The sequence below is a fragment of the Puntigrus tetrazona genome, chromosome 6 (assembly GCF_018831695.1).
Source record: "Puntigrus tetrazona isolate hp1 chromosome 6, ASM1883169v1, whole genome shotgun sequence".
NCBI classification, from domain to species: Eukaryota; Metazoa; Chordata; class Actinopteri; order Cypriniformes; family Cyprinidae; genus Puntigrus; species Puntigrus tetrazona.
Window position 1 is genome coordinate 3599480 of NC_056704.1, and position 18345 is coordinate 3617824.

An 18345-nucleotide genomic window follows, 5' to 3' on the forward strand; every position below is an offset into this window, starting at 1 on the left:
TTAGTGTTTCAAAGAAACAAGGAATGCATCGTAACCTTATGTAATTGGATTTAGTCAGGTCACACTGGCTTGCAGTGAAATGTTGCGTTGCTGTCTTTCAAGGGTAGCAGCATCCAGCTGTGGTATGTGCTAACCATAGGCCACATCTGTTTCAGATCAGTGAGCTGTTTGTTATAGAAACTTGACACTGCATGAAATGAGGAACTTTTGATATTTCTCTCCCTTTGAGCTATGTTTGGGTTAAAAGCCAGAAAATTTGAGTTTGCTTTGTTTCCTGTTGTTTAAGGAAAGGAAAATAGTACATTGATTCATACTTTATCACTTTCAGTAGTTACATAACGCTATAAAAAAGACCCCACGACAGCTGAACCGCAGTACCTCTTAAATTAGATGCTAAACGATCTAGATTGAACTGATCCTGGCTTGATTCCATTCTTCCCATCTTGAGGTTGTTAACATACTGTTTATTTCTCCTATTTCGCAGGTTGACTATAAAGCAGATGAGTGGCTGATGAAAAACATGGACCCTTTAAATGACAACGTGGCCACACTCCTGCACCAGTCCACGGATAAGTTTGTGGCTGAACTGTGGAAGGATGGTAAGCCGTTTTCTTCTCAAGTGCCTTCCAGATTCCCAGACACGTGAAACGTTAAATGGGTTGCTTTTATGGTTCTACACTCCCACTCTGTGAAGAAAGAGACTGTTGTTTTCAGTCTTCAGTTTCACGTCTTGTCTTTCTTGTAAAAAGAGATTGGCATGCATTTCGGTGGTTTGATGCATACATTTTAATGTTAGTCACATTTCAACTCTTTGTAACTGTAATTAATAGCTTCCCCCACTACAAGACGTTTTGCAATACTGTTGATATCGCAACAGATATATTTTCATTTTAGTTGTAAGCGGAGCTTCTTCACATTAATTATAGATTAAAGCAGTGAGGAAATATGAAATAATACAGAGTGGGATGTGTCATAATTGACCCAGGACCACAAAACCAGTCATAAGTGTACATTTTTCAAAATTGAGATTCATACAACATCTAAAAGCTGAATAAATAATTCCTTTCCATTGATGCATGATTTGTTAGGATAGGACAATATTTGACCAAGAACTATTTGAAAATCTGGGGGTGCAAAAAAAAAATCAAAATCAAAATACTTATAAAATACTTAAAAATTACCTTTTTAAGTTTTCCAAATTAAGTTCTTAGTAGTGCATATTACAAATCAGAATGCAAGTTTTAATATTTATAATTTACCAAAAATCTTAATGGAACACAATCTTTACTTAATAGACTAATGATTTTTTGCATAAAAGAAAAATCTATAATTTTGACCCATACAATGTATTTTTGGCTATTGTTCCAAATATACCACATCAATTTAAGACTGGTTTTGTGGTCCAGTGTCACATATATTGTTTGTTATTTCAGCATTTCCAGCGAAAATGTCTGTGTATAATAATTTACATAATGCCCTTTTTATATAAAATTAGTAATACTGTGGGAGAGTAATTACTTAAGTAAATGCAAATAGAATGTGTGTGCTAAGATCGATCAGCGGGATTTTTAAATGGTCAAATAAAAAGTATGTACATCCAAAAACATTAGAAACTAGAGCAATGCAATGAAGACTTTTGCTTATTCTCACTTGTGTTGCACAGCACTAACCAGTGTGTTAACTACCATTAATGTCTTTTTATATGTGCCAGCTGTGTTCTACTACTACTTTTTTATTTTGCTTTTTTTCTTGTTTATCCCCCCTTTGCCCCCTTTCTCTGTCTCTCGACCATAGAGATTCAGAATATCCAAAGAGCGTCTTTTTATGATGTCTCTAGTCTCCATGAATCGCCAGGTGAAGGTATACGATGCTGTAGGTCTCTGCTTACCAGCGCATTGTGTACTTTCAAACACTCCCATGGCTTGTAGACCTGGGCCCTGGTCCCTCTAGCTGGCTAACTTTAGAGTTAGCTGGATCCATCTGGAAGGAAGCGTAACTTGGCTGATTCATTAGGAAGCCCAAACTGACCATGAATGAAGATTGCATGAAAAATGAATGCATGTGCATAGTGACTTAATACAGAGTGCTGTCACTGCATAGCATACATTTGATATTGACTCTGGATGACTCTGTGGGTGCGCTGGCTACAAGGATTAGGGCCCTTGCTTGTTCTTTGAGTTCCTTTCAGCAATTTTAATCCACAAACTAAATATTTTCATTATTATTTAATACCGTAAAACTGTAAAAGTGTCAAATCATTATTAGTTCCACACCTATAGCGTTTTTTAGTCATGACAGTTTTGAAAAAGGCCATATTTACAAGAGCACTTTTTAAAATGGTTATTTTTTTTTATAATGAAATAGAGCTATTTTAAGGTTATTTCTGTAACAGTACATCTATTTTGTCCATCTATTGTTTTAAATGTTTTTTTTTAAATATCTTTTTTTAATAGTGTCTGGATGCATTATGATAATAACTAATATTATTTCCTTTTTTTAATTTGGATTTCACTGTGAAATATGACCTAACCTTGTTTTGACTGAGATTCCCAGCTTAGAAACTCAGCAGTCAGTGGTGTGTGTGTGGTACAGTGCTTATGCCCTTGCTTCTGGCGGTCAGACAACTTGTTTGTTTTAAGTGTCAGACGGCGATTTGATAGGCCGTGTGAGGGAGATGGAGTTTGGGTGAGGGTTGGAGGAATTCTGTAGTGTCTCCGACAGGGAACACGGAACAATACATGTCTTGTTTCACTGGAATCCAAATGACTCGCTCAGCTCTGTGCCAGTCAACACTGACAGCTCAGTAAATTCTCCACGGAGGTAACGGAAGTCACGTCAAGATCCCCATTATGAACAGAACACTACTTGGAATCGGTTCCTAAGAACGACTTTTACAGGACTGCTGCAAAGACCTAAAATAATAAATATAGCCCCAGTAGTTAGTAGTTAGGCCCCAATAAATCAAAATGAATATGTCGTTTTTGATTTCTTGTCTGTTGAGTGTTTGAAGTTTGACTTGTTTTGTCATATGACACTGCTGAGACTCAAATTTGTGAATGCAATTTTTCTGATTATGGTCTTATTTATTACTAAGCAAATTTATTTACATTGATTTTATTCAGTTGCTGAAAGGAGACAACTTTAGTAACATTACTTAGAGAGAGAGCTTGATTTACATGTCTGGGTCATATTTCACTCAAAACAAACAAACGAATAAACAACAGAAACATTTTTGGTGTCATGCATCCAAATGTTTTATTATTTGAATTTGTTTTGAGAATTGTTTTCTTGTTAAAATCATGGCAAGTAAAAATAATTGCAAAATTATAATTTATTTTTATTGAAATCAACATACTACAACAAATACTTACGCAATGTATCAATAGTCAATATTTTTGTATTCTATAATTCTGTAACAATAATTGGAGTGGAAAATCTACTTGGTGGAAACTGTTATTTAAGCAAAATATCTTAAAATATCTTTCTTTTTAAATGGAATTAACTTTTATAAATTTAACTTGTTGTAAATTGTGCTGCATACAAAGATGTATACAGTGTAATCAGTGTAGTCTGATTCACAAGCAGGTGACTCAAGTCTCAAGAGGAGCTCAGTAACAAAATCTGTTTAAAGGTTTAAATCTATTCGGGCACTTGTTTAAATAATATCTTACTCAAGGTATTGGTGTGAAATATGTCCTGGACATGATCTAGACTGTTTCATCCTTCCATTTACTTTTTTTGCAGCTTGTGCTTGTTTATAGATGTAGTCTTATCCTTGGCACTCTTCATCTGTTCCATGTCTCCATTTGCCTAGCACTGGACCTGCACCTGCTGGCATAGTAGGGGCCACTGGCTCCTGAATTGGCTGTCTGAACTTGTGGCACTAAGTCAAAATACACTGTACTAATTTCTGAAAGTTATTTTCTGTTTTCTTTTGGGATATGAAGATTAAAGGCCTGAAAGAATCAAAGGAGTTTTTTTTATGTTTTTTGTAAGAATGCAAAAATACACAGCGTATTTTGACCTTCCGCTTGGTGTTGTTGATTTAGAGCTTTAGTTGTAGATTTCCCTCTTCCATCTTCACATGATTCGGCTGTGTTGTGCCACTCTTTTTATTAATTGCATCTGATCAAATTACTTTGATCAAACTAACCGGTTGGGTTTTTTTTTCTTTTTTTTTTCTCACTCTTCATGGTAGTGGACCGTATTGTTGGTTTGGACCAGGTGGCAGGGATGAATGAGACTGCATTTGGGGCTACATATAAGACCAAGAAGGGCATGTTCCGCACTGTGGGTCAGCTCTATAAAGAGTCCCTTACAAAACTCATGGCCACACTCAGAAACACCAACCCCAACTTTGTCCGCTGTATCATCCCCAATCATGAGAAAAGAGTAAGTGACATATGTCCTTTTAGTTGGAAGTAAATATGTCCTTTAGTTAAATAAAAGTATTTGACCAGAATTTCTTTCTTTAATGTTGTCATTCTTCTAGGCTGGTAAACTGGAGCCTCATCTGGTTCTAGATCAGCTGAGGTGTAATGGAGTTCTAGAAGGGATCCGTATCTGCAGGCAGGGATTCCCTAACCGCATTGTCTTCCAGGAGTTCAGACAGAGGTGTGTTTCAGATATCTTAATAAAGGGTAGAGAAATACCATGTGTCTTAAGATGCTGTAGGATTAATATTATTGTATTTTATCAGTGATATTACTCTCATATCTGTTTTCCACTCAGATACGAGATCCTCACTCCTAATGCAATACCCAAAGGTTTTATGGACGGCAAGCAGGCTTGTGAGAGAATGGTAAGAGAATGATAAATTACATTTGGAAGTATATTTAAATAGAAAAGAATTGTTAAATTGTAATCATGTTTCACCTTGGTGAGTATTAAAAACAAAATCTTACTGGCCAAACATTTGAATGGTAGTGTAATTGCACTTTAAGTATTTTATGTTCATTCTCTCTTTTTTGAAGTTATTACTTGTGTTCATTTATAGATATACCAACATCTGAAATTTTGTGTCTGCTAAATACTAAGTATCATTTAACAATCTGATCTGTAGATCCGAGCCTTGGAGCTTGATGCAAACCTCTACCGGATCGGTCAGAGTAAGATCTTCTTCCGCACTGGAGTTTTGGCACATCTGGAGGAGGAGAGAGACCTAAAAATAACAGATATCATCATCTACTTCCAGTCAGTTTGTCGAGGATACCTGGCTCGCAAGTGAGTCCAAATGTGGATGGCTGATCTAAATCTGACCTAAAAGTGGCACAGTAATACGCAGCTCTTACTATTTATAATATAGAAATGTATTCTTATGAGACCTTGACTTGTGTTCTTCAGAGCCTTTGCTAAAAAACAGCAGCAGCTAAGCGCTTTGAAAGTCCTACAGAGAAACTGCGCTGCCTACCTGAAACTACGCCACTGGCAGTGGTGGAGACTGTTCACAAAGGTTGGTTTTAGTTATGAAACCTGTCTCTTTCAAAAACCGTTTTAATGATTTTACCAGGTTTTGTATACCTATCTAAAACAAACCTATGTGCTTGCAAGAGAAATTGAATCTTTAAAACGTTGTTTGCATTGTTGTTGCAGATAGTTTTTTAGGGTATGCATTATATGTGTGTCTGCAGGTAAAACCCCTCCTCCAGGTGACCCGTCAGGAGGAAGAAATGCAGGCCAAAGATGAGGAGCTCATTAAAGTGAAGGAGAGGCAGGTCAAGGTAGAGAACGAACTTGTGGAAATGGAGCGGAAACACCAGCAGGTTAGCACACACTCACCTGCCGACTCTGACACATTTAAAGACATGGTTACATATCTGATATTTGTTTATGGCTTTACTTAAATGAAGTTGTTTTTTTTTATCACAATATCATAGTGAATCCGACAAACAAATTAAGTGCTGTAAATGTTGTAGAAACCGAGAAAAGATCTGGTTTGATGTTTGTTTCAGCTCTTGGAGGAGAAGAACATCTTGGCAGAGCAGCTGCAGGCCGAGACTGAATTGTTTGCTGAAGCTGAAGAGATGAGGGCTCGCCTGGTGGCTAAAAAACAAGAGCTGGAAGAGATTCTTCATGACCTGGAGTCCCGAGTGGAGGAGGAAGAGGAGAGAAACCAATCCTTGCAGAATGAGAAGAAGAAAATGCAGTCACACATACAGGTATGGAGTTCAAATGTAGTCCTTGATCTGCTGTAAGTTTAAAATAGGCCTCTCAGAAAGTAAATATGTATCTAAAACTTCTAGGTTGGAATAATGAATTCAGCAAGTACTTAAAGGCTTGTAAAAGCCCTATACTGTTGCTGTACAGAAATGACAAGAGTGTGTGTGCGCGTGACTTTAGGACCTAGAGGAGCAACTAGATGAAGAAGAGGCTGCCCGACAGAAGCTTCAGTTGGAGAAGGTGACTGCTGAAGCCAAAATAAAAAAGATGGAGGAAGATATACTGCTGTTGGAGGACCAGAACTCCAAATTCCTAAAGGTCAGGACAAATGTCAAACCGCCTAATCAAAATGCAACCCAGGGCTTTTCTTGTAAGAATGCTCTAAGAACTTTTCAGAAGCAAACTGAGCCCTTTCCTCTCTATCCCTCAGGAGAAAAAACTCCTGGAGGACCGTGTCAGTGAAATGACCTCCCAGCTGGCTGAGGAAGAAGAGAAGGCCAAGAACCTTGGCAAAGTCAAAAACAAGCAAGAAATGATGATGGTAGACCTGGAAGGTGAGAATAGGAGTTGAATAGGAGTCATTTTATTTAAGTTGGTGTAAAGCAGTGAGTCTTACATGTTTATGGGTGTGTATTTGACCCTCAGAGCGCCTGAAGAAAGAGGAGAAAACTAGGCAGGAGCTCGAGAAAGCCAAAAGAAAGCTGGACGCTGAGACCACAGACCTACAGGATCAGATAGCTGAGCTGCAGGCCCAGATTGAGGAACTAAAGATCCAGCTGGCCAAGAAGGAAGAGGAGCTACAAGCTGTACTGGCCAGGTTAAGATCTATTCATTGAGGAGCAGTAAATAAGAAAATTATTTCTCTTTTGTCTAACTAACCATGTCAAAACAATAACTTATGGCAGGCCGAGTTAGGTTGGCGTCATACAAATTGGAATATTAGTCATGGAAAGTTTTTGTTCTTGACCTTTGTGTTTGCTAACATTGTGCAGTTCTGAAAAAAAATGTGTGAATTGGAATCACATTGCTGTTGCGACATCACATTATTAACAGAAAAAAAATATATGGGCAAGCATGTTTTTTGTGTATATCATGGGTCGATATTATTTTATTTTAAACTCTTATATTTACCAAGGCAAAAGTACAGTGAAAATGTTTTGAAATACAATTACAATGTGAAAGAACTGATTATTTAAACTAGAAATTGGTAAAATTTTTTATTTATTTTAAGTGTGTTTATTGCAATGTAATTATAGTGAATTTACCGGAATGTTCCCCAAAAATGAAAATGTGATGTTTAGCTGCTTACCCCCAGGGCATCCAAGATGTAGGTGACTTTTGTTTCTTCAGTAAAACAAAAACAAATATTTTAAATTCAAACCATTGCGGTCTGTCAGTAATATAATGGCAGTCAATGAGACCCACATCTTTGAGAGTTAAAAAAAAAACAAATTCCTGCAACTCGTGACGATACATTCAGGTCTTAAGTCATGAAACGATCAGTCTGTGAAAGAAACTGAACAATATTTACATTGTGGCTGGAAAAAAAAAACTAATAAAAAAAACTAAACCCATACAACTAAAAACAACAATGTCCAACTGTCCTGAGCATGTTCACAACAGGCTTTGTTACATGAGACCAATTTTAAATATTCCAGCTGAATAAAATAATTCATATTCAAAGAAAGAGTTTGTAGAATATAACTTGTATTATAACTTATAATTTAGTATGCATGGTTTTGTTAATAATCTTTGCTCATCTTTGTTGTTCCACAGAGGTGATGAGGAGGTCGCTCAAAAGAACAATGCTCTGAAGCAAGTTAGGGAACTGCAGGCCCAGCTAGCTGAGCTCCAGGAGGATCTGGAGTCTGAGAAAGCAGCCAGAAACAAAGCTGAGAAACTCAAGAGAGATCTGAGTGAGGAGCTGGAGGCTCTAAAGACTGAGCTGGAGGACACTCTGGATACCACTGCCGCCCAGCAGGAGCTGAGGTACAAGAGTCTGCATCAGCAACTAAACTTAACTTATCATGACCACAAAATAGAACTATTTTTTAAAGGTATAATTCACCCCAAAATAAAAATTGTATTTACTTTACCTTTCACTTTTTTTCAAACCTTTTAAGGAATGTTGGTAATCAAACAGTTGACAGTAACCATTGACTTCCATAGTATTTTTTTCCATATCTTGGAAATCAATAGCTACAGTCAACTGATTGGTTAACAGCATTCTTCAAAATATATATATTTTTTGTGCTCAGCAGAAGAAAGAAACTTATAGGTTTGGAACATGTGGAGGATGAGTAAATGAGGACAGATTTATGTTTTTTAAATAAGAGGAAATATCAAAACTATGCTAAAACCTTAGTGTCAACATTTTGCTACGGTTGATAAGATGAGTTTGGTTATTGTAAGTAGACAGCTGTTTAAGCCAGATTAAGTTAATTGAAATCTGACCCTTTCTCAAAATGTGTCTTGTTAAACAATGTGTCTTTATCTCATGAAGGACCAAGCGAGAGCAGGAGGTGGCAGAGCTGAAGAAGGCCATCGATGACGAGCTGAAAAACCATGAGTCTCAGATCCAGGAAATGAGACAGAGGCACGGTACAGCTCTGGAGGAGATCTCTGAGCAGCTGGAGCAGGCCAAGAGAGTAAGCCACAGAGATGAAGAGTAAATGACTCATTACTGTAGTGAGGGATTTCAGTTCTAATGTCTCGACTGGAACGCTGCCAGTCTGCTGTCAGAATGATGTTTGGAATTCATTTCCTCATTCAGTGATTAAATGTGGTATGGTCTCCTGTTGATGCAGTTCAGGCAATATCTGGCTCTCTCTCTCACACTGTCTGTCTGTCAACATTAGGTGAAGTCTAATCTGGAGAAAAACAAACAGACTCTGGAGGGTGATAATAAGGAGCTGACCAGTGAGGTCAAGAGTTTGCAGCAGGCCAAGTCTGAATCGGAGCACAAGAGAAAGAAACTTGAGGCTCAGCTGCAGGAGTTCATGGCCCGCTTCAGCGAGGGAGAGAAGGTTAAAGGAGAGCTTTCAGACCGCTCCCATAAACTACAGGTCAGTGCTGTTAGACTGTCACATAAACCACAAGTGAGTGCTGTTACACTTCATATCAGAATCATTTCTGTAATTATTTCTTGTTGAAATTGTATTACACTCCATCCTCCCTCACAAACTACAGTGAACTGTTGTTTCTTTGGTTTTTAGTCATATTGTTATATAATCACAACATTGTGCAGCCCTACAAATACACACAGCAAACCTGAAGCTTTAGTTATTTATTTATTTTTTTTAGAATAAATTAATAAATTAATTTATTTTACTTAGAATAATTACAATTCATTTTAATAATTGCAAATGTAAAGATTGCAAGTCTTATTTAAAACTCTTTCAAATTAGGTATGAAGCAACCTTAGCAGAGTGACATTGCTCAAGCACCTTCGATTCTAATCGGTTATGTAATTTATTTGTCATTTGTTGCAGACGGAGCTGGACAATGTTTCTGCTCTTTTGGAAGATGCTGAGAAGAAGGGAATTAAGCTGACTAAAGACGCCTCCAGCCTAGAGAGTCAGCTACAGGACACTCAGGTAAATGCAAAGAGATTATTAATAAACAATAGATAGGCTTTTTACAGAAGAGGTGTGTGTGCATGTGATATGAGTCATGTATTATTATTGTGAATATATAGGAGCTTCTTCAAGAGGAGACGCGTCAGAAGCTGAACCTGAGCAGCCGTATCCGTCAACTGGAGGAGGAAAAGAACAACCTTCTGGAGCAGCAGGAGGAGGAAGAAGAGGCACGAAGGAACCTGGAGAAACAACTGGCAACACTACAATCCCAGGTGTGTGCAATCAATCCATATTCTTTTATTAGTGCAGATGGTAAGTCAGTTTATATCAACATCTTGCACATCAGCTGACACATTCAATAATGATGTGTTTTACTTTACAAGCCAACAAGACATGTTGGCTAGAACCTTACAAATGCTGTCGTATTTGAGGACCAGAAGTTATGTAAAAGTGTAATTTACTTCTGTTCAGAAAGTAAATGTAAAAAGTAAAAGCACTCCTCTGTAATCCTCCTTTCTTGGATAGTTGGTGGAGACTAAGAAAAAGCTGGAGGATGATGTGGGAGCTCTTGAAGGCCTGGAGGAGGTCAAGAGAAAGCTGCAGAAGGACATGGAGGGAGCCAGTCAGAAACTGGAGGAGAAGGTCATCGCTTACGACAAGCTGGAGAAAACCAAGAACAGGCTGCAGCAGGAGCTTGATGACCTTATGGTGGACCTGGACCACCAGAGACAGATTGTCTCAAACCTGGAGAAGAAACAGAAGAAGTTTGACCAGGTATTAATTGTTTTGGTTAATATTTCATTCTTAAAATTAAAATTCGTACATTTACTCTCCCTCATGTTCCAAAACCATAAGACTTTTCACACCTGTTTAAAAAATAAATGAAGATAATATCTATTGTTCTGTCATTCTAATAAAAGCCCATTCCATTTCCATTTTAAAAATGCTTGGTTGATGTGTGAGAACATACTTTTTTTGATTATTTTATGGCCTTTCTGAAGCATTTACATTTCTAAGATTTACTGGAATGTACTTTCAATGGATGGACAGAAATCTTACAGGTTTCATTTTAAATTTCTTCATTTGTATTTGAAAGATGAACACAAGTCTTGTTTGCAGCAATATGAGGGTTACCAAGTGATTTTAAAAACTTAACTTTTTAACTTTTTTATATATATAGTGCTAAATTGTATTATTATTATTATTATTATTATTGCATTTTAATGAAAAATATTTAATAATTATGAAAAATCTAACAATAGCATTGATGTTTGTTAGATGCTGGCAGAAGAGAAGACCATCTCTGCACGTTACGCTGAGGAGAGGGACCGTGCGGAGGCTGAGGCGAGAGAGAAGGAGACCAAAGCTCTGTCCATGGCCCGAGCCCTGGATGAAGCTCTGGAGGCTAAAGAGGAATTTGAGAGACTTAACAAGCAGCTGAGAGCTGAGATGGAGGATCTGATGAGTTCCAAGGATGACGTCGGCAAGAATGTAAGTCAGTATGCTACTGGGTGCTTGTTCTGTTATATTACATATGTGGCTGTTTGAATTCATCATGATGTTTAAAGAACCTTTGGTGTTTTGTAAACAGCAGATTTTGTTGGCTGTTTTGAGACCTCATAATGTGCTGACACCCTACAGCATGTGATAACTAAGTGTGTTGCAACAAGTTTCAGGTGTCAAGTAATTTGCCTGTCATCACTGACAACAGAATACTTAGCAAAGTGACATAATCAGCCAATCGCAACATATGCATGTTTAATGTGCAGCCTTTAGAGCAAGATTTTGGAGTGCTGTGGCAAACATAGAAGCAAAAAAAATGCTAATTTGAAAATGGGAAGAATTTTAAAATTTTAAAATGGTGATTTCCATGTCTAGAGTTTTCATAAAAATGTAATGTAGACAGTGGTTTGCAAAACATTAAAAATGTATGAAAAAAAATGTAATCTTGGAAGTCTTCAAAAAAGAATTTTAGAAATGTTGGACTAAATATAAGTAGAAAAGTCCTGTATCCTAGATTTATCATTTAGCAGTTGGTCGCTGGTTATGACGCCATCTTACTGTAATTTTTATTTGATCTAATCTGTAGGTGCATGAGCTGGAGAAATCCAAGCGCACTCTAGAGCAGCAGGTGGAGGAGATGCGCACTCAGTTAGAGGAGCTAGAGGACGAGCTACAGGCCACAGAGGATGCCAAGCTGCGCCTGGAGGTCAACATGCAAGCCATGAAGGCCCAATTTGACCGAGACCTGCAGGCCAGAGATGAGCAGAATGAGGAGAAGAAAAGGGCACTGGTCAAACAGGTGGGTTAAATCTATCATTTTCAAGCTTCAAGTCTTTTGGGATACATTTCCATGTGCTTTCAAATAAAGAAAGTACGTCTTAAGGCAGCTTTGTGTAAAAAAAATAAATACATTTGTTCATAGCTTTACTATCTGATTACTGTTCCTTCAGGTGCGTGAGATGGAGGCGGAGCTTGAAGATGAAAGGAAGCAGAGAGCTCTTGCTGTAGCAGCCAAGAAGAAACTGGAGATGGACCTTAAAGATGTGGAATCTCAGATCGAGGCTGCAAACAAGGCCCGTGATGAAGCTATTAAACAGCTGCGGAAACTCCAGGTAGAATCTTCTCCAGAAGTCTGCTCTTCATGCACAGAAATGCGATGAGACAGTAATGACAATGCAAGAAATGACTCATTTACTCTTAGAATGATCAGTTTAACCTCACATGCATCAGCATCAGGCATCAGTCTACTACATCATTGACTGTACTGACTATGCCCTAAAATATTAAATCTCAGTAAAGCAGAGAGATTACAAAATGCGAGAAGTACGGTTGACAACATCTCTCTGTTCTGATCCAGGCCCAGATGAAGGACTACCAGAGGGAGCTGGAGGAGGCACGCTCTTCTCGTGATGAGATCTTCGCTCAGTCTAAGGAGAATGAGAAGAAGCTCAAGAGTCTTGAGGCTGAGATTCTGCAGCTGCAAGAGGTGAGTCGACTTTCGAATAAAGCGTTTCTGAACAATCTGTTGCTTGTTTTTCTACAGTTTTAAGTTGGATTAGTTAAAGTGGCCAATTTGTGGTTTGGTTGTGATTTGTTATTAGGACCTGGCGTCTTCAGAAAGAGCCCGACGCCATGCTGAACAGGAAAGAGACGAGCTTGCGGACGAGATTTCCAACAGTGCCTCTGGAAAGTGAGTCATTATGCTGCAAACCTCTCAAACCTCTTTTAAATGAAAATGAATAGACGGTGGAATTCTGCAATGCTTATAAGAGATTTCTCACATTTCAATTTACAAAATCATGTCTGGCCTTAAATGTATTCTCTAGAAGAGAAAAAAAAAATTAAAGGTGGATATACACCATAGTAGAGAAGACAAAAAAAACAATTGCAGTTTCCAATGACCACAATTTCCATTTTACACTGACTTTGATGTATTCTGCCATTAATAAATGTCCTCTTGGGCTTGTAGTTTGTTCAAACGCAAATTTTATACTTCATTCATGTCCATTGCTTCAGGGCTGCCCTCTTGGATGAGAAGAGGAGGCTGGAGGCTCGTATCGCCCAGCTGGAGGAAGAGCTAGAAGAGGAACAGAGCAACATGGAGCTCCTGAATGACCGCTTCCGCAAGACCACTATGCAGGTACGGTGTTGAGGAAACTGCTGTAATTATGATCAAGCTATGTTTTCAGGTTAAACTTGTCAATATGGCCTTTTCTCAAAGCTTGTGAGATTTTGCAAGATGTCAAATTGTTATCCTCATAAGCATTCTTGACGACATTTGACACATCTCGTCTTCAGTAACAGCTGGTTTGTCTGTATTTCAGGTGGATACCCTGAACACAGAGCTGGCGGGAGAACGTAGTGCCGCCCAGAAGAGCGAGAACGCCCGTCAGCAGCTGGAGCGGCAAAACAAAGATTTGAAGGCCAAACTGCAGGAACTTGAGGGATCCGTCAAATCAAAGTTCAAGGCCTCTATCACCGCCCTGGAGGCCAAGATTATCCAGCTAGAGGAGCAGCTTGAACAGGAAGCCAAGTATGCAGCAGTGAAAAGAAAGCAATTAATGTCATGTTCTGTCTGAACAAAAAGCATCAGCACTAACTTATGTTTTTGCATTGGTGTATGATCTGTGTGTTTCACAGGGAGAGAGCTGCAGCCAATAAGATTGTGCGTCGCACAGAGAAGAAACTCAAGGAGGTGTTCATGCAAGTGGAGGATGAACGTCGCCACGCTGACCAGTACAAAGAGCAGGTGAATGAAACTCAAATCCTTATCTTCATTCTCAAAGTGTGCTAAGTCTCATGGCGCTTGCGCTGGACAAATGCTGATTTTCCACTTTTCAAGCTTCAGGCAATGTGACCATGGATCACAAAATCATCTTAAATGTATATTTTTTTTTGTCAGATATATTCATCACATGAAGGCTGAATGAATAAGCTTTCCAATGATGTATGGCTGGATAGATACAGCTGTTTGAAATATGTATATGTGTGTGTGTGTGTGTGTGTGTGTGTGTGTATATATACATATACATACACGCATATATGTGTGTGTATGTGTATATATGTCTTATGTGTGTGTGTGTGTGTGAGTGTGTGTGTGTGTGTATATATGTATGTATATATGTGTGTATATATATATATGTATGTATGTATGTATATATATATATATATATGTATGTATATGTGTGTGTATGTATGTGTATATGTGTATATATATATATATGTATATACATGCATACATACACATATATTATATGTATGTATATATTTTTTTTAATTTTTCGTTTGTATCTAAATTAAGTTCTTAGCTGTGCATATTATACTAATCAGTTTTAATATATTCACGGTAAGGAATTTACATAACATCCAATATCTGAATGGATTTTGGCATAAAAGAAAAGTCTATAATTTTGACCCATATAATGTATTTTTGGCTATTGCTACAAAAATACCCCAGCGACTTATGACTTATGGTCCAGGGTCACATAGGTTTCATAAACGGTATTATTACAGTTTTTGATGCCTATAAAATAGAGAAATCTAAAGATTTCCATGCTTTGAATGGCTGGATTATAACATTTTCAAAGTTTTTTTTTTTTTTCCCTGAACTATGTTACCAAGATACTGGACAGGTTTTGGGCAGCATTTATTTGATCAATAATACAGTAAAAACAGTTATTGTGAAACGTCATTACAATTTTCAATACCTGTGTACTATTAGAGTATACTTGAAAAGGTCATTTAATCTTGTGATTTAACTACATGTAGCATCATTACTCCAGTCTTCAGTGTCACATAAGAATGATCATATGCTCACATGCTGCTCCATTATTACTTTATCTTTTGTCAAAATAGGTTTCAAACCACTTGGCTCTCACAGATCAGTTCAAGTTTCACGTTTACTGATCTAAACATAATACTGATCTAAACTGCTAATACACAATAAATTCATAGAGTTCAAGTTTCACGTTTACTGATCTAAACATAATACACAATAAATTGTAGTTAGCTGCTTTTCTCTCACGAGAGAAATCTGAGACTTATTATTCTGTCTGTCTTTAGATGGAGAAGGCAAACTCCCGCATGAAGCAGCTGAAGAGGCAGCTGGAGGAGGCTGAAGAAGAGGCGACTCGAGCGAACGCCTCCCGCAGGAAGCTGCAGAGAGAGCTGGACGATGCCACTGAAGCGTGTGAGGGTCTGAGGCGAGAGGTCAACATGCTCAAAAACCGTCTCAGGTACAGATACAATATATAATGATATATTGTAATACTTTAGATCCCAGATCAATATCTGACCAATATCTTTCCTTACTGTAATACATGGATTGCTGTAAAAACTCATCTTTCAGTCTCTTAACTGATGAAATGGCTTGTCAAGAGTTAAGGCCAAAGAACAAAAAACTTAAAGCATCTAGCAAATGATTGAAGCATAAAATTACTAAAGTCAAATAAAATAAATACATGCATAATAGAAATGTCTATAAAAATTAATAAAAATGAATGCTCGTAACAAGACAATCTATATATTTATATATTGTTAAATAAATGTTGTTAAATACTTAATTTAGCACTACAAGTTTTTACTATAAGAAAATTAACTAATGAAAGTAAACCAAAAAAAAAAAAACATAAGATCATTCAAAATATTAATACTGTAATGCAGAGTGCATAGAGTTCTGGGTAATGGGCGTTTCTAATGGTTTCTTCGCTGTCTCCTGCAGGCAAAGAGGTCCTGTTAGTTTCTCCTCCAGTCGTTCTGGTCGCAGGCAGCTGCAGATGGAAGGAGAGTTTTCTGACGACGACGCAGACAGCAAAGCCAGCGACCTGAACGAGAACCCGCCGGCTCAAGCGGAGTAGAGCCCAGCGCCCTCCTGTGGTCATCCAGCCCCACTGCTTCCTCCTCCAGCACCTCATTCTTCTCCTTTAGCTATGTGGGGTCCGTGGTACAGAAAGAGGACCAGTGAGCGACGTAAACACAAAACTCCACTAACACACACACACACACACACACACACATACTCAGACGTAAGCTACCCTCAAACCTCCATTTCTATCCCCTCCCGACCAAGGGAGCATCAACTCTGCCTTATCTAAATACAAGATGCTTCAAGACCGAGCGAATACACGCCAATTAGTGTTTCCTGCAACCGTAGCCTACAAAACACCACGCTCACGCCAGAACTCACTATAGAAGTGCATTTGAAATGTCCAACTTTGCTTTGTGTACATGAATATGCTCATTCATAAGAGCGTGCAGTGAAAGCGTTCACTCCAGTTTAATGATGTAAAACCATCAGCTAGCTAAGCAAAAGTGACGGATCGGATCTTAGCTGTACAGTACAGGTCTCCAAATAAACACGGTCTGCAGGTTTTGGGTCGATAGAGATGCATGTGCTGCTCGTTCGCTATAAGCCAACACTAAAGGAAGAAGAAAAGGAAAAAAAAAAAAAAAAAAAAAAAGTCCTGTGGCACTGGACCGGATCTGAAACGGACCAGAGAAGGAAAAACTGTGAAAAAGCTGCTCGCTTTAGCATCTCATTAACATTTAAATACGTTAAATAGTTAAAAGGCAAGAAATCCTGCGTGTTTATCTTCATTTGACTCCAGGCCTGTTTGATCTTATTTGGGAGTTTAGGGATTGGGATGTCTTTAACTGCACATTGTTAGAAGCCATTAAAGGCCATTTCAACTGGAAAGAAAATCTGAAGTATTCCGGATGCAAATGCATCCCAGTGGAGATGAAGCATACATGACTTTGCATATGTAATCTTTTTTTTTTTTTTTTTTTTTTTCCCCGTATATGTGACAGTATGATGGTACTTCTCAAACCCAGCTGCTCTATTAGAAACACTAAAAGTGAAACCAAACGCGAGGTTTATTGGAACTTGAAGAAAGATGTTTGAAACGGTCCAGACGTCAACGAGAGATCGGCGCTGAAAGCAACTGGAAATACTCAACACGTTAATTCACAGGCACTCGGGAGTTTAGCTGTGGACACTAGTAGTATTAAGAGGACGAATGGAAAGCGTACTAACCTGTTCCACTGTTAGCATTTAACGACGTGTTTCTTAAAGTGCCTTAGACACTAATTAGAAAACATCCACGAAAGTATGTCACGTATCAGTAACGAACCGCTAATATGAAGGTAAAAGTGGCTGAAGGCAATTGAAATAAAATGCTATGTAACCCGTTTTTGTTGTTCTTTTGTATTTTACTCTGCTATGAATCATATCCAGTATATAGGTCTCGTATCCCTTGTATTCTCATGAAGATCTGAGGGAAGTCAGTGTTTTCATGTCGGTTTGATTTCAAGAAGCCCCTCGGTCTCTGGCGCCGAGGAGCAAGCGTGGTTTCATTTGGTTTAAAGCTTTATCATCCATGATCTAGTTACTATTGCAGTTATCATTATTATTATTATTATTATTATTGCTATATTATCACTTCTATTGGACTGGCTGTTGACAACCAGGCGTTCAACTGCAAATGTCTCTCCTTGTTTTTCTCTTGTATACTGTAACTATTTCTAGATGACAGTGAGTTTTGTAAAGGAACAAATAAAACATTCATTGTAGAAGCATGCTTTCTCCTGTTTCTGAAGTTCTTACTGAAATAAAAAGGAATGATGATTGTTTTATATAAATAGTGGTATGAGTTATTCTAATGCTTGGTATAGACAAATATAGTTTATTCATATATTCTATGTGTGGATAGATAGATGCACAATTACTCATTATTAATCAAAAACAATATACCTATGTCTGTGTGTGTGTATTACGCCTCTCACACTTCATGGGTTTATTTACTAAAATTAATATTGGTTGTGTAAACTTTACTCAGAATTACACCATTTAATTTTTGCTATTCATCTATAGGGTCAAAGTGCCCCTGTTACGTCTAATCAATTTCTTGTGGGCGGGGACTATGCAAATGTTTCATTTTGAGATCAACACAAAACTGATCAGGATTAGTTTTTAAAACTGCTAGCTTCAGTGATTCAGTCACCTCTTTCTTTCGAGAGTCGGTGCACTTTCAGATTTAAAACTGTGCAGGATGTTTTCATTCACTCAGATCTGTTACACACTGCTCGTAAGGTCATTTAAAAAACA

At 37.9% G+C, this 18345-nt stretch overlaps 1 protein-coding gene across 3 annotated transcripts in view; it reads left to right on the forward strand.

Annotated features, from left to right (window-relative positions):
- myh10 (myosin, heavy chain 10, non-muscle) overlaps nucleotides 1-17816 on the forward strand; it is a 44900-nt gene extending 27084 nt beyond the window's left edge. For all 3 annotated transcript variants that reach the window (XM_043241584.1, XM_043241585.1, XM_043241586.1), the window contains 27 exons: nucleotides 485-599; nucleotides 4199-4392; nucleotides 4493-4614; nucleotides 4732-4801; nucleotides 5063-5223; nucleotides 5344-5452; nucleotides 5631-5762; nucleotides 5952-6158; nucleotides 6340-6477; nucleotides 6590-6713; nucleotides 6805-6976; nucleotides 7936-8148; nucleotides 8663-8807; nucleotides 9018-9224; nucleotides 9651-9755; nucleotides 9857-10009; nucleotides 10263-10511; nucleotides 11016-11228; nucleotides 11827-12039; nucleotides 12191-12352; nucleotides 12598-12726; nucleotides 12842-12930; nucleotides 13257-13380; nucleotides 13565-13773; nucleotides 13881-13989; nucleotides 15303-15475; nucleotides 15961-17816. In XM_043241584.1, the coding sequence (XP_043097519.1) occupies nucleotides 485-599; nucleotides 4199-4392; nucleotides 4493-4614; nucleotides 4732-4801; nucleotides 5063-5223; nucleotides 5344-5452; nucleotides 5631-5762; nucleotides 5952-6158; nucleotides 6340-6477; nucleotides 6590-6713; nucleotides 6805-6976; nucleotides 7936-8148; nucleotides 8663-8807; nucleotides 9018-9224; nucleotides 9651-9755; nucleotides 9857-10009; nucleotides 10263-10511; nucleotides 11016-11228; nucleotides 11827-12039; nucleotides 12191-12352; nucleotides 12598-12726; nucleotides 12842-12930; nucleotides 13257-13380; nucleotides 13565-13773; nucleotides 13881-13989; nucleotides 15303-15475; nucleotides 15961-16096 (4173 nt within the window). In that variant the 3' untranslated portion in view covers nucleotides 16097-17816. The remainder of the gene's footprint in view (nucleotides 1-484; nucleotides 600-4198; nucleotides 4393-4492; nucleotides 4615-4731; nucleotides 4802-5062; nucleotides 5224-5343; nucleotides 5453-5630; nucleotides 5763-5951; nucleotides 6159-6339; nucleotides 6478-6589; nucleotides 6714-6804; nucleotides 6977-7935; nucleotides 8149-8662; nucleotides 8808-9017; nucleotides 9225-9650; nucleotides 9756-9856; nucleotides 10010-10262; nucleotides 10512-11015; nucleotides 11229-11826; nucleotides 12040-12190; nucleotides 12353-12597; nucleotides 12727-12841; nucleotides 12931-13256; nucleotides 13381-13564; nucleotides 13774-13880; nucleotides 13990-15302; nucleotides 15476-15960) is intronic.
- Nucleotides 17817-18345: the final 529 nt, after the last annotated feature.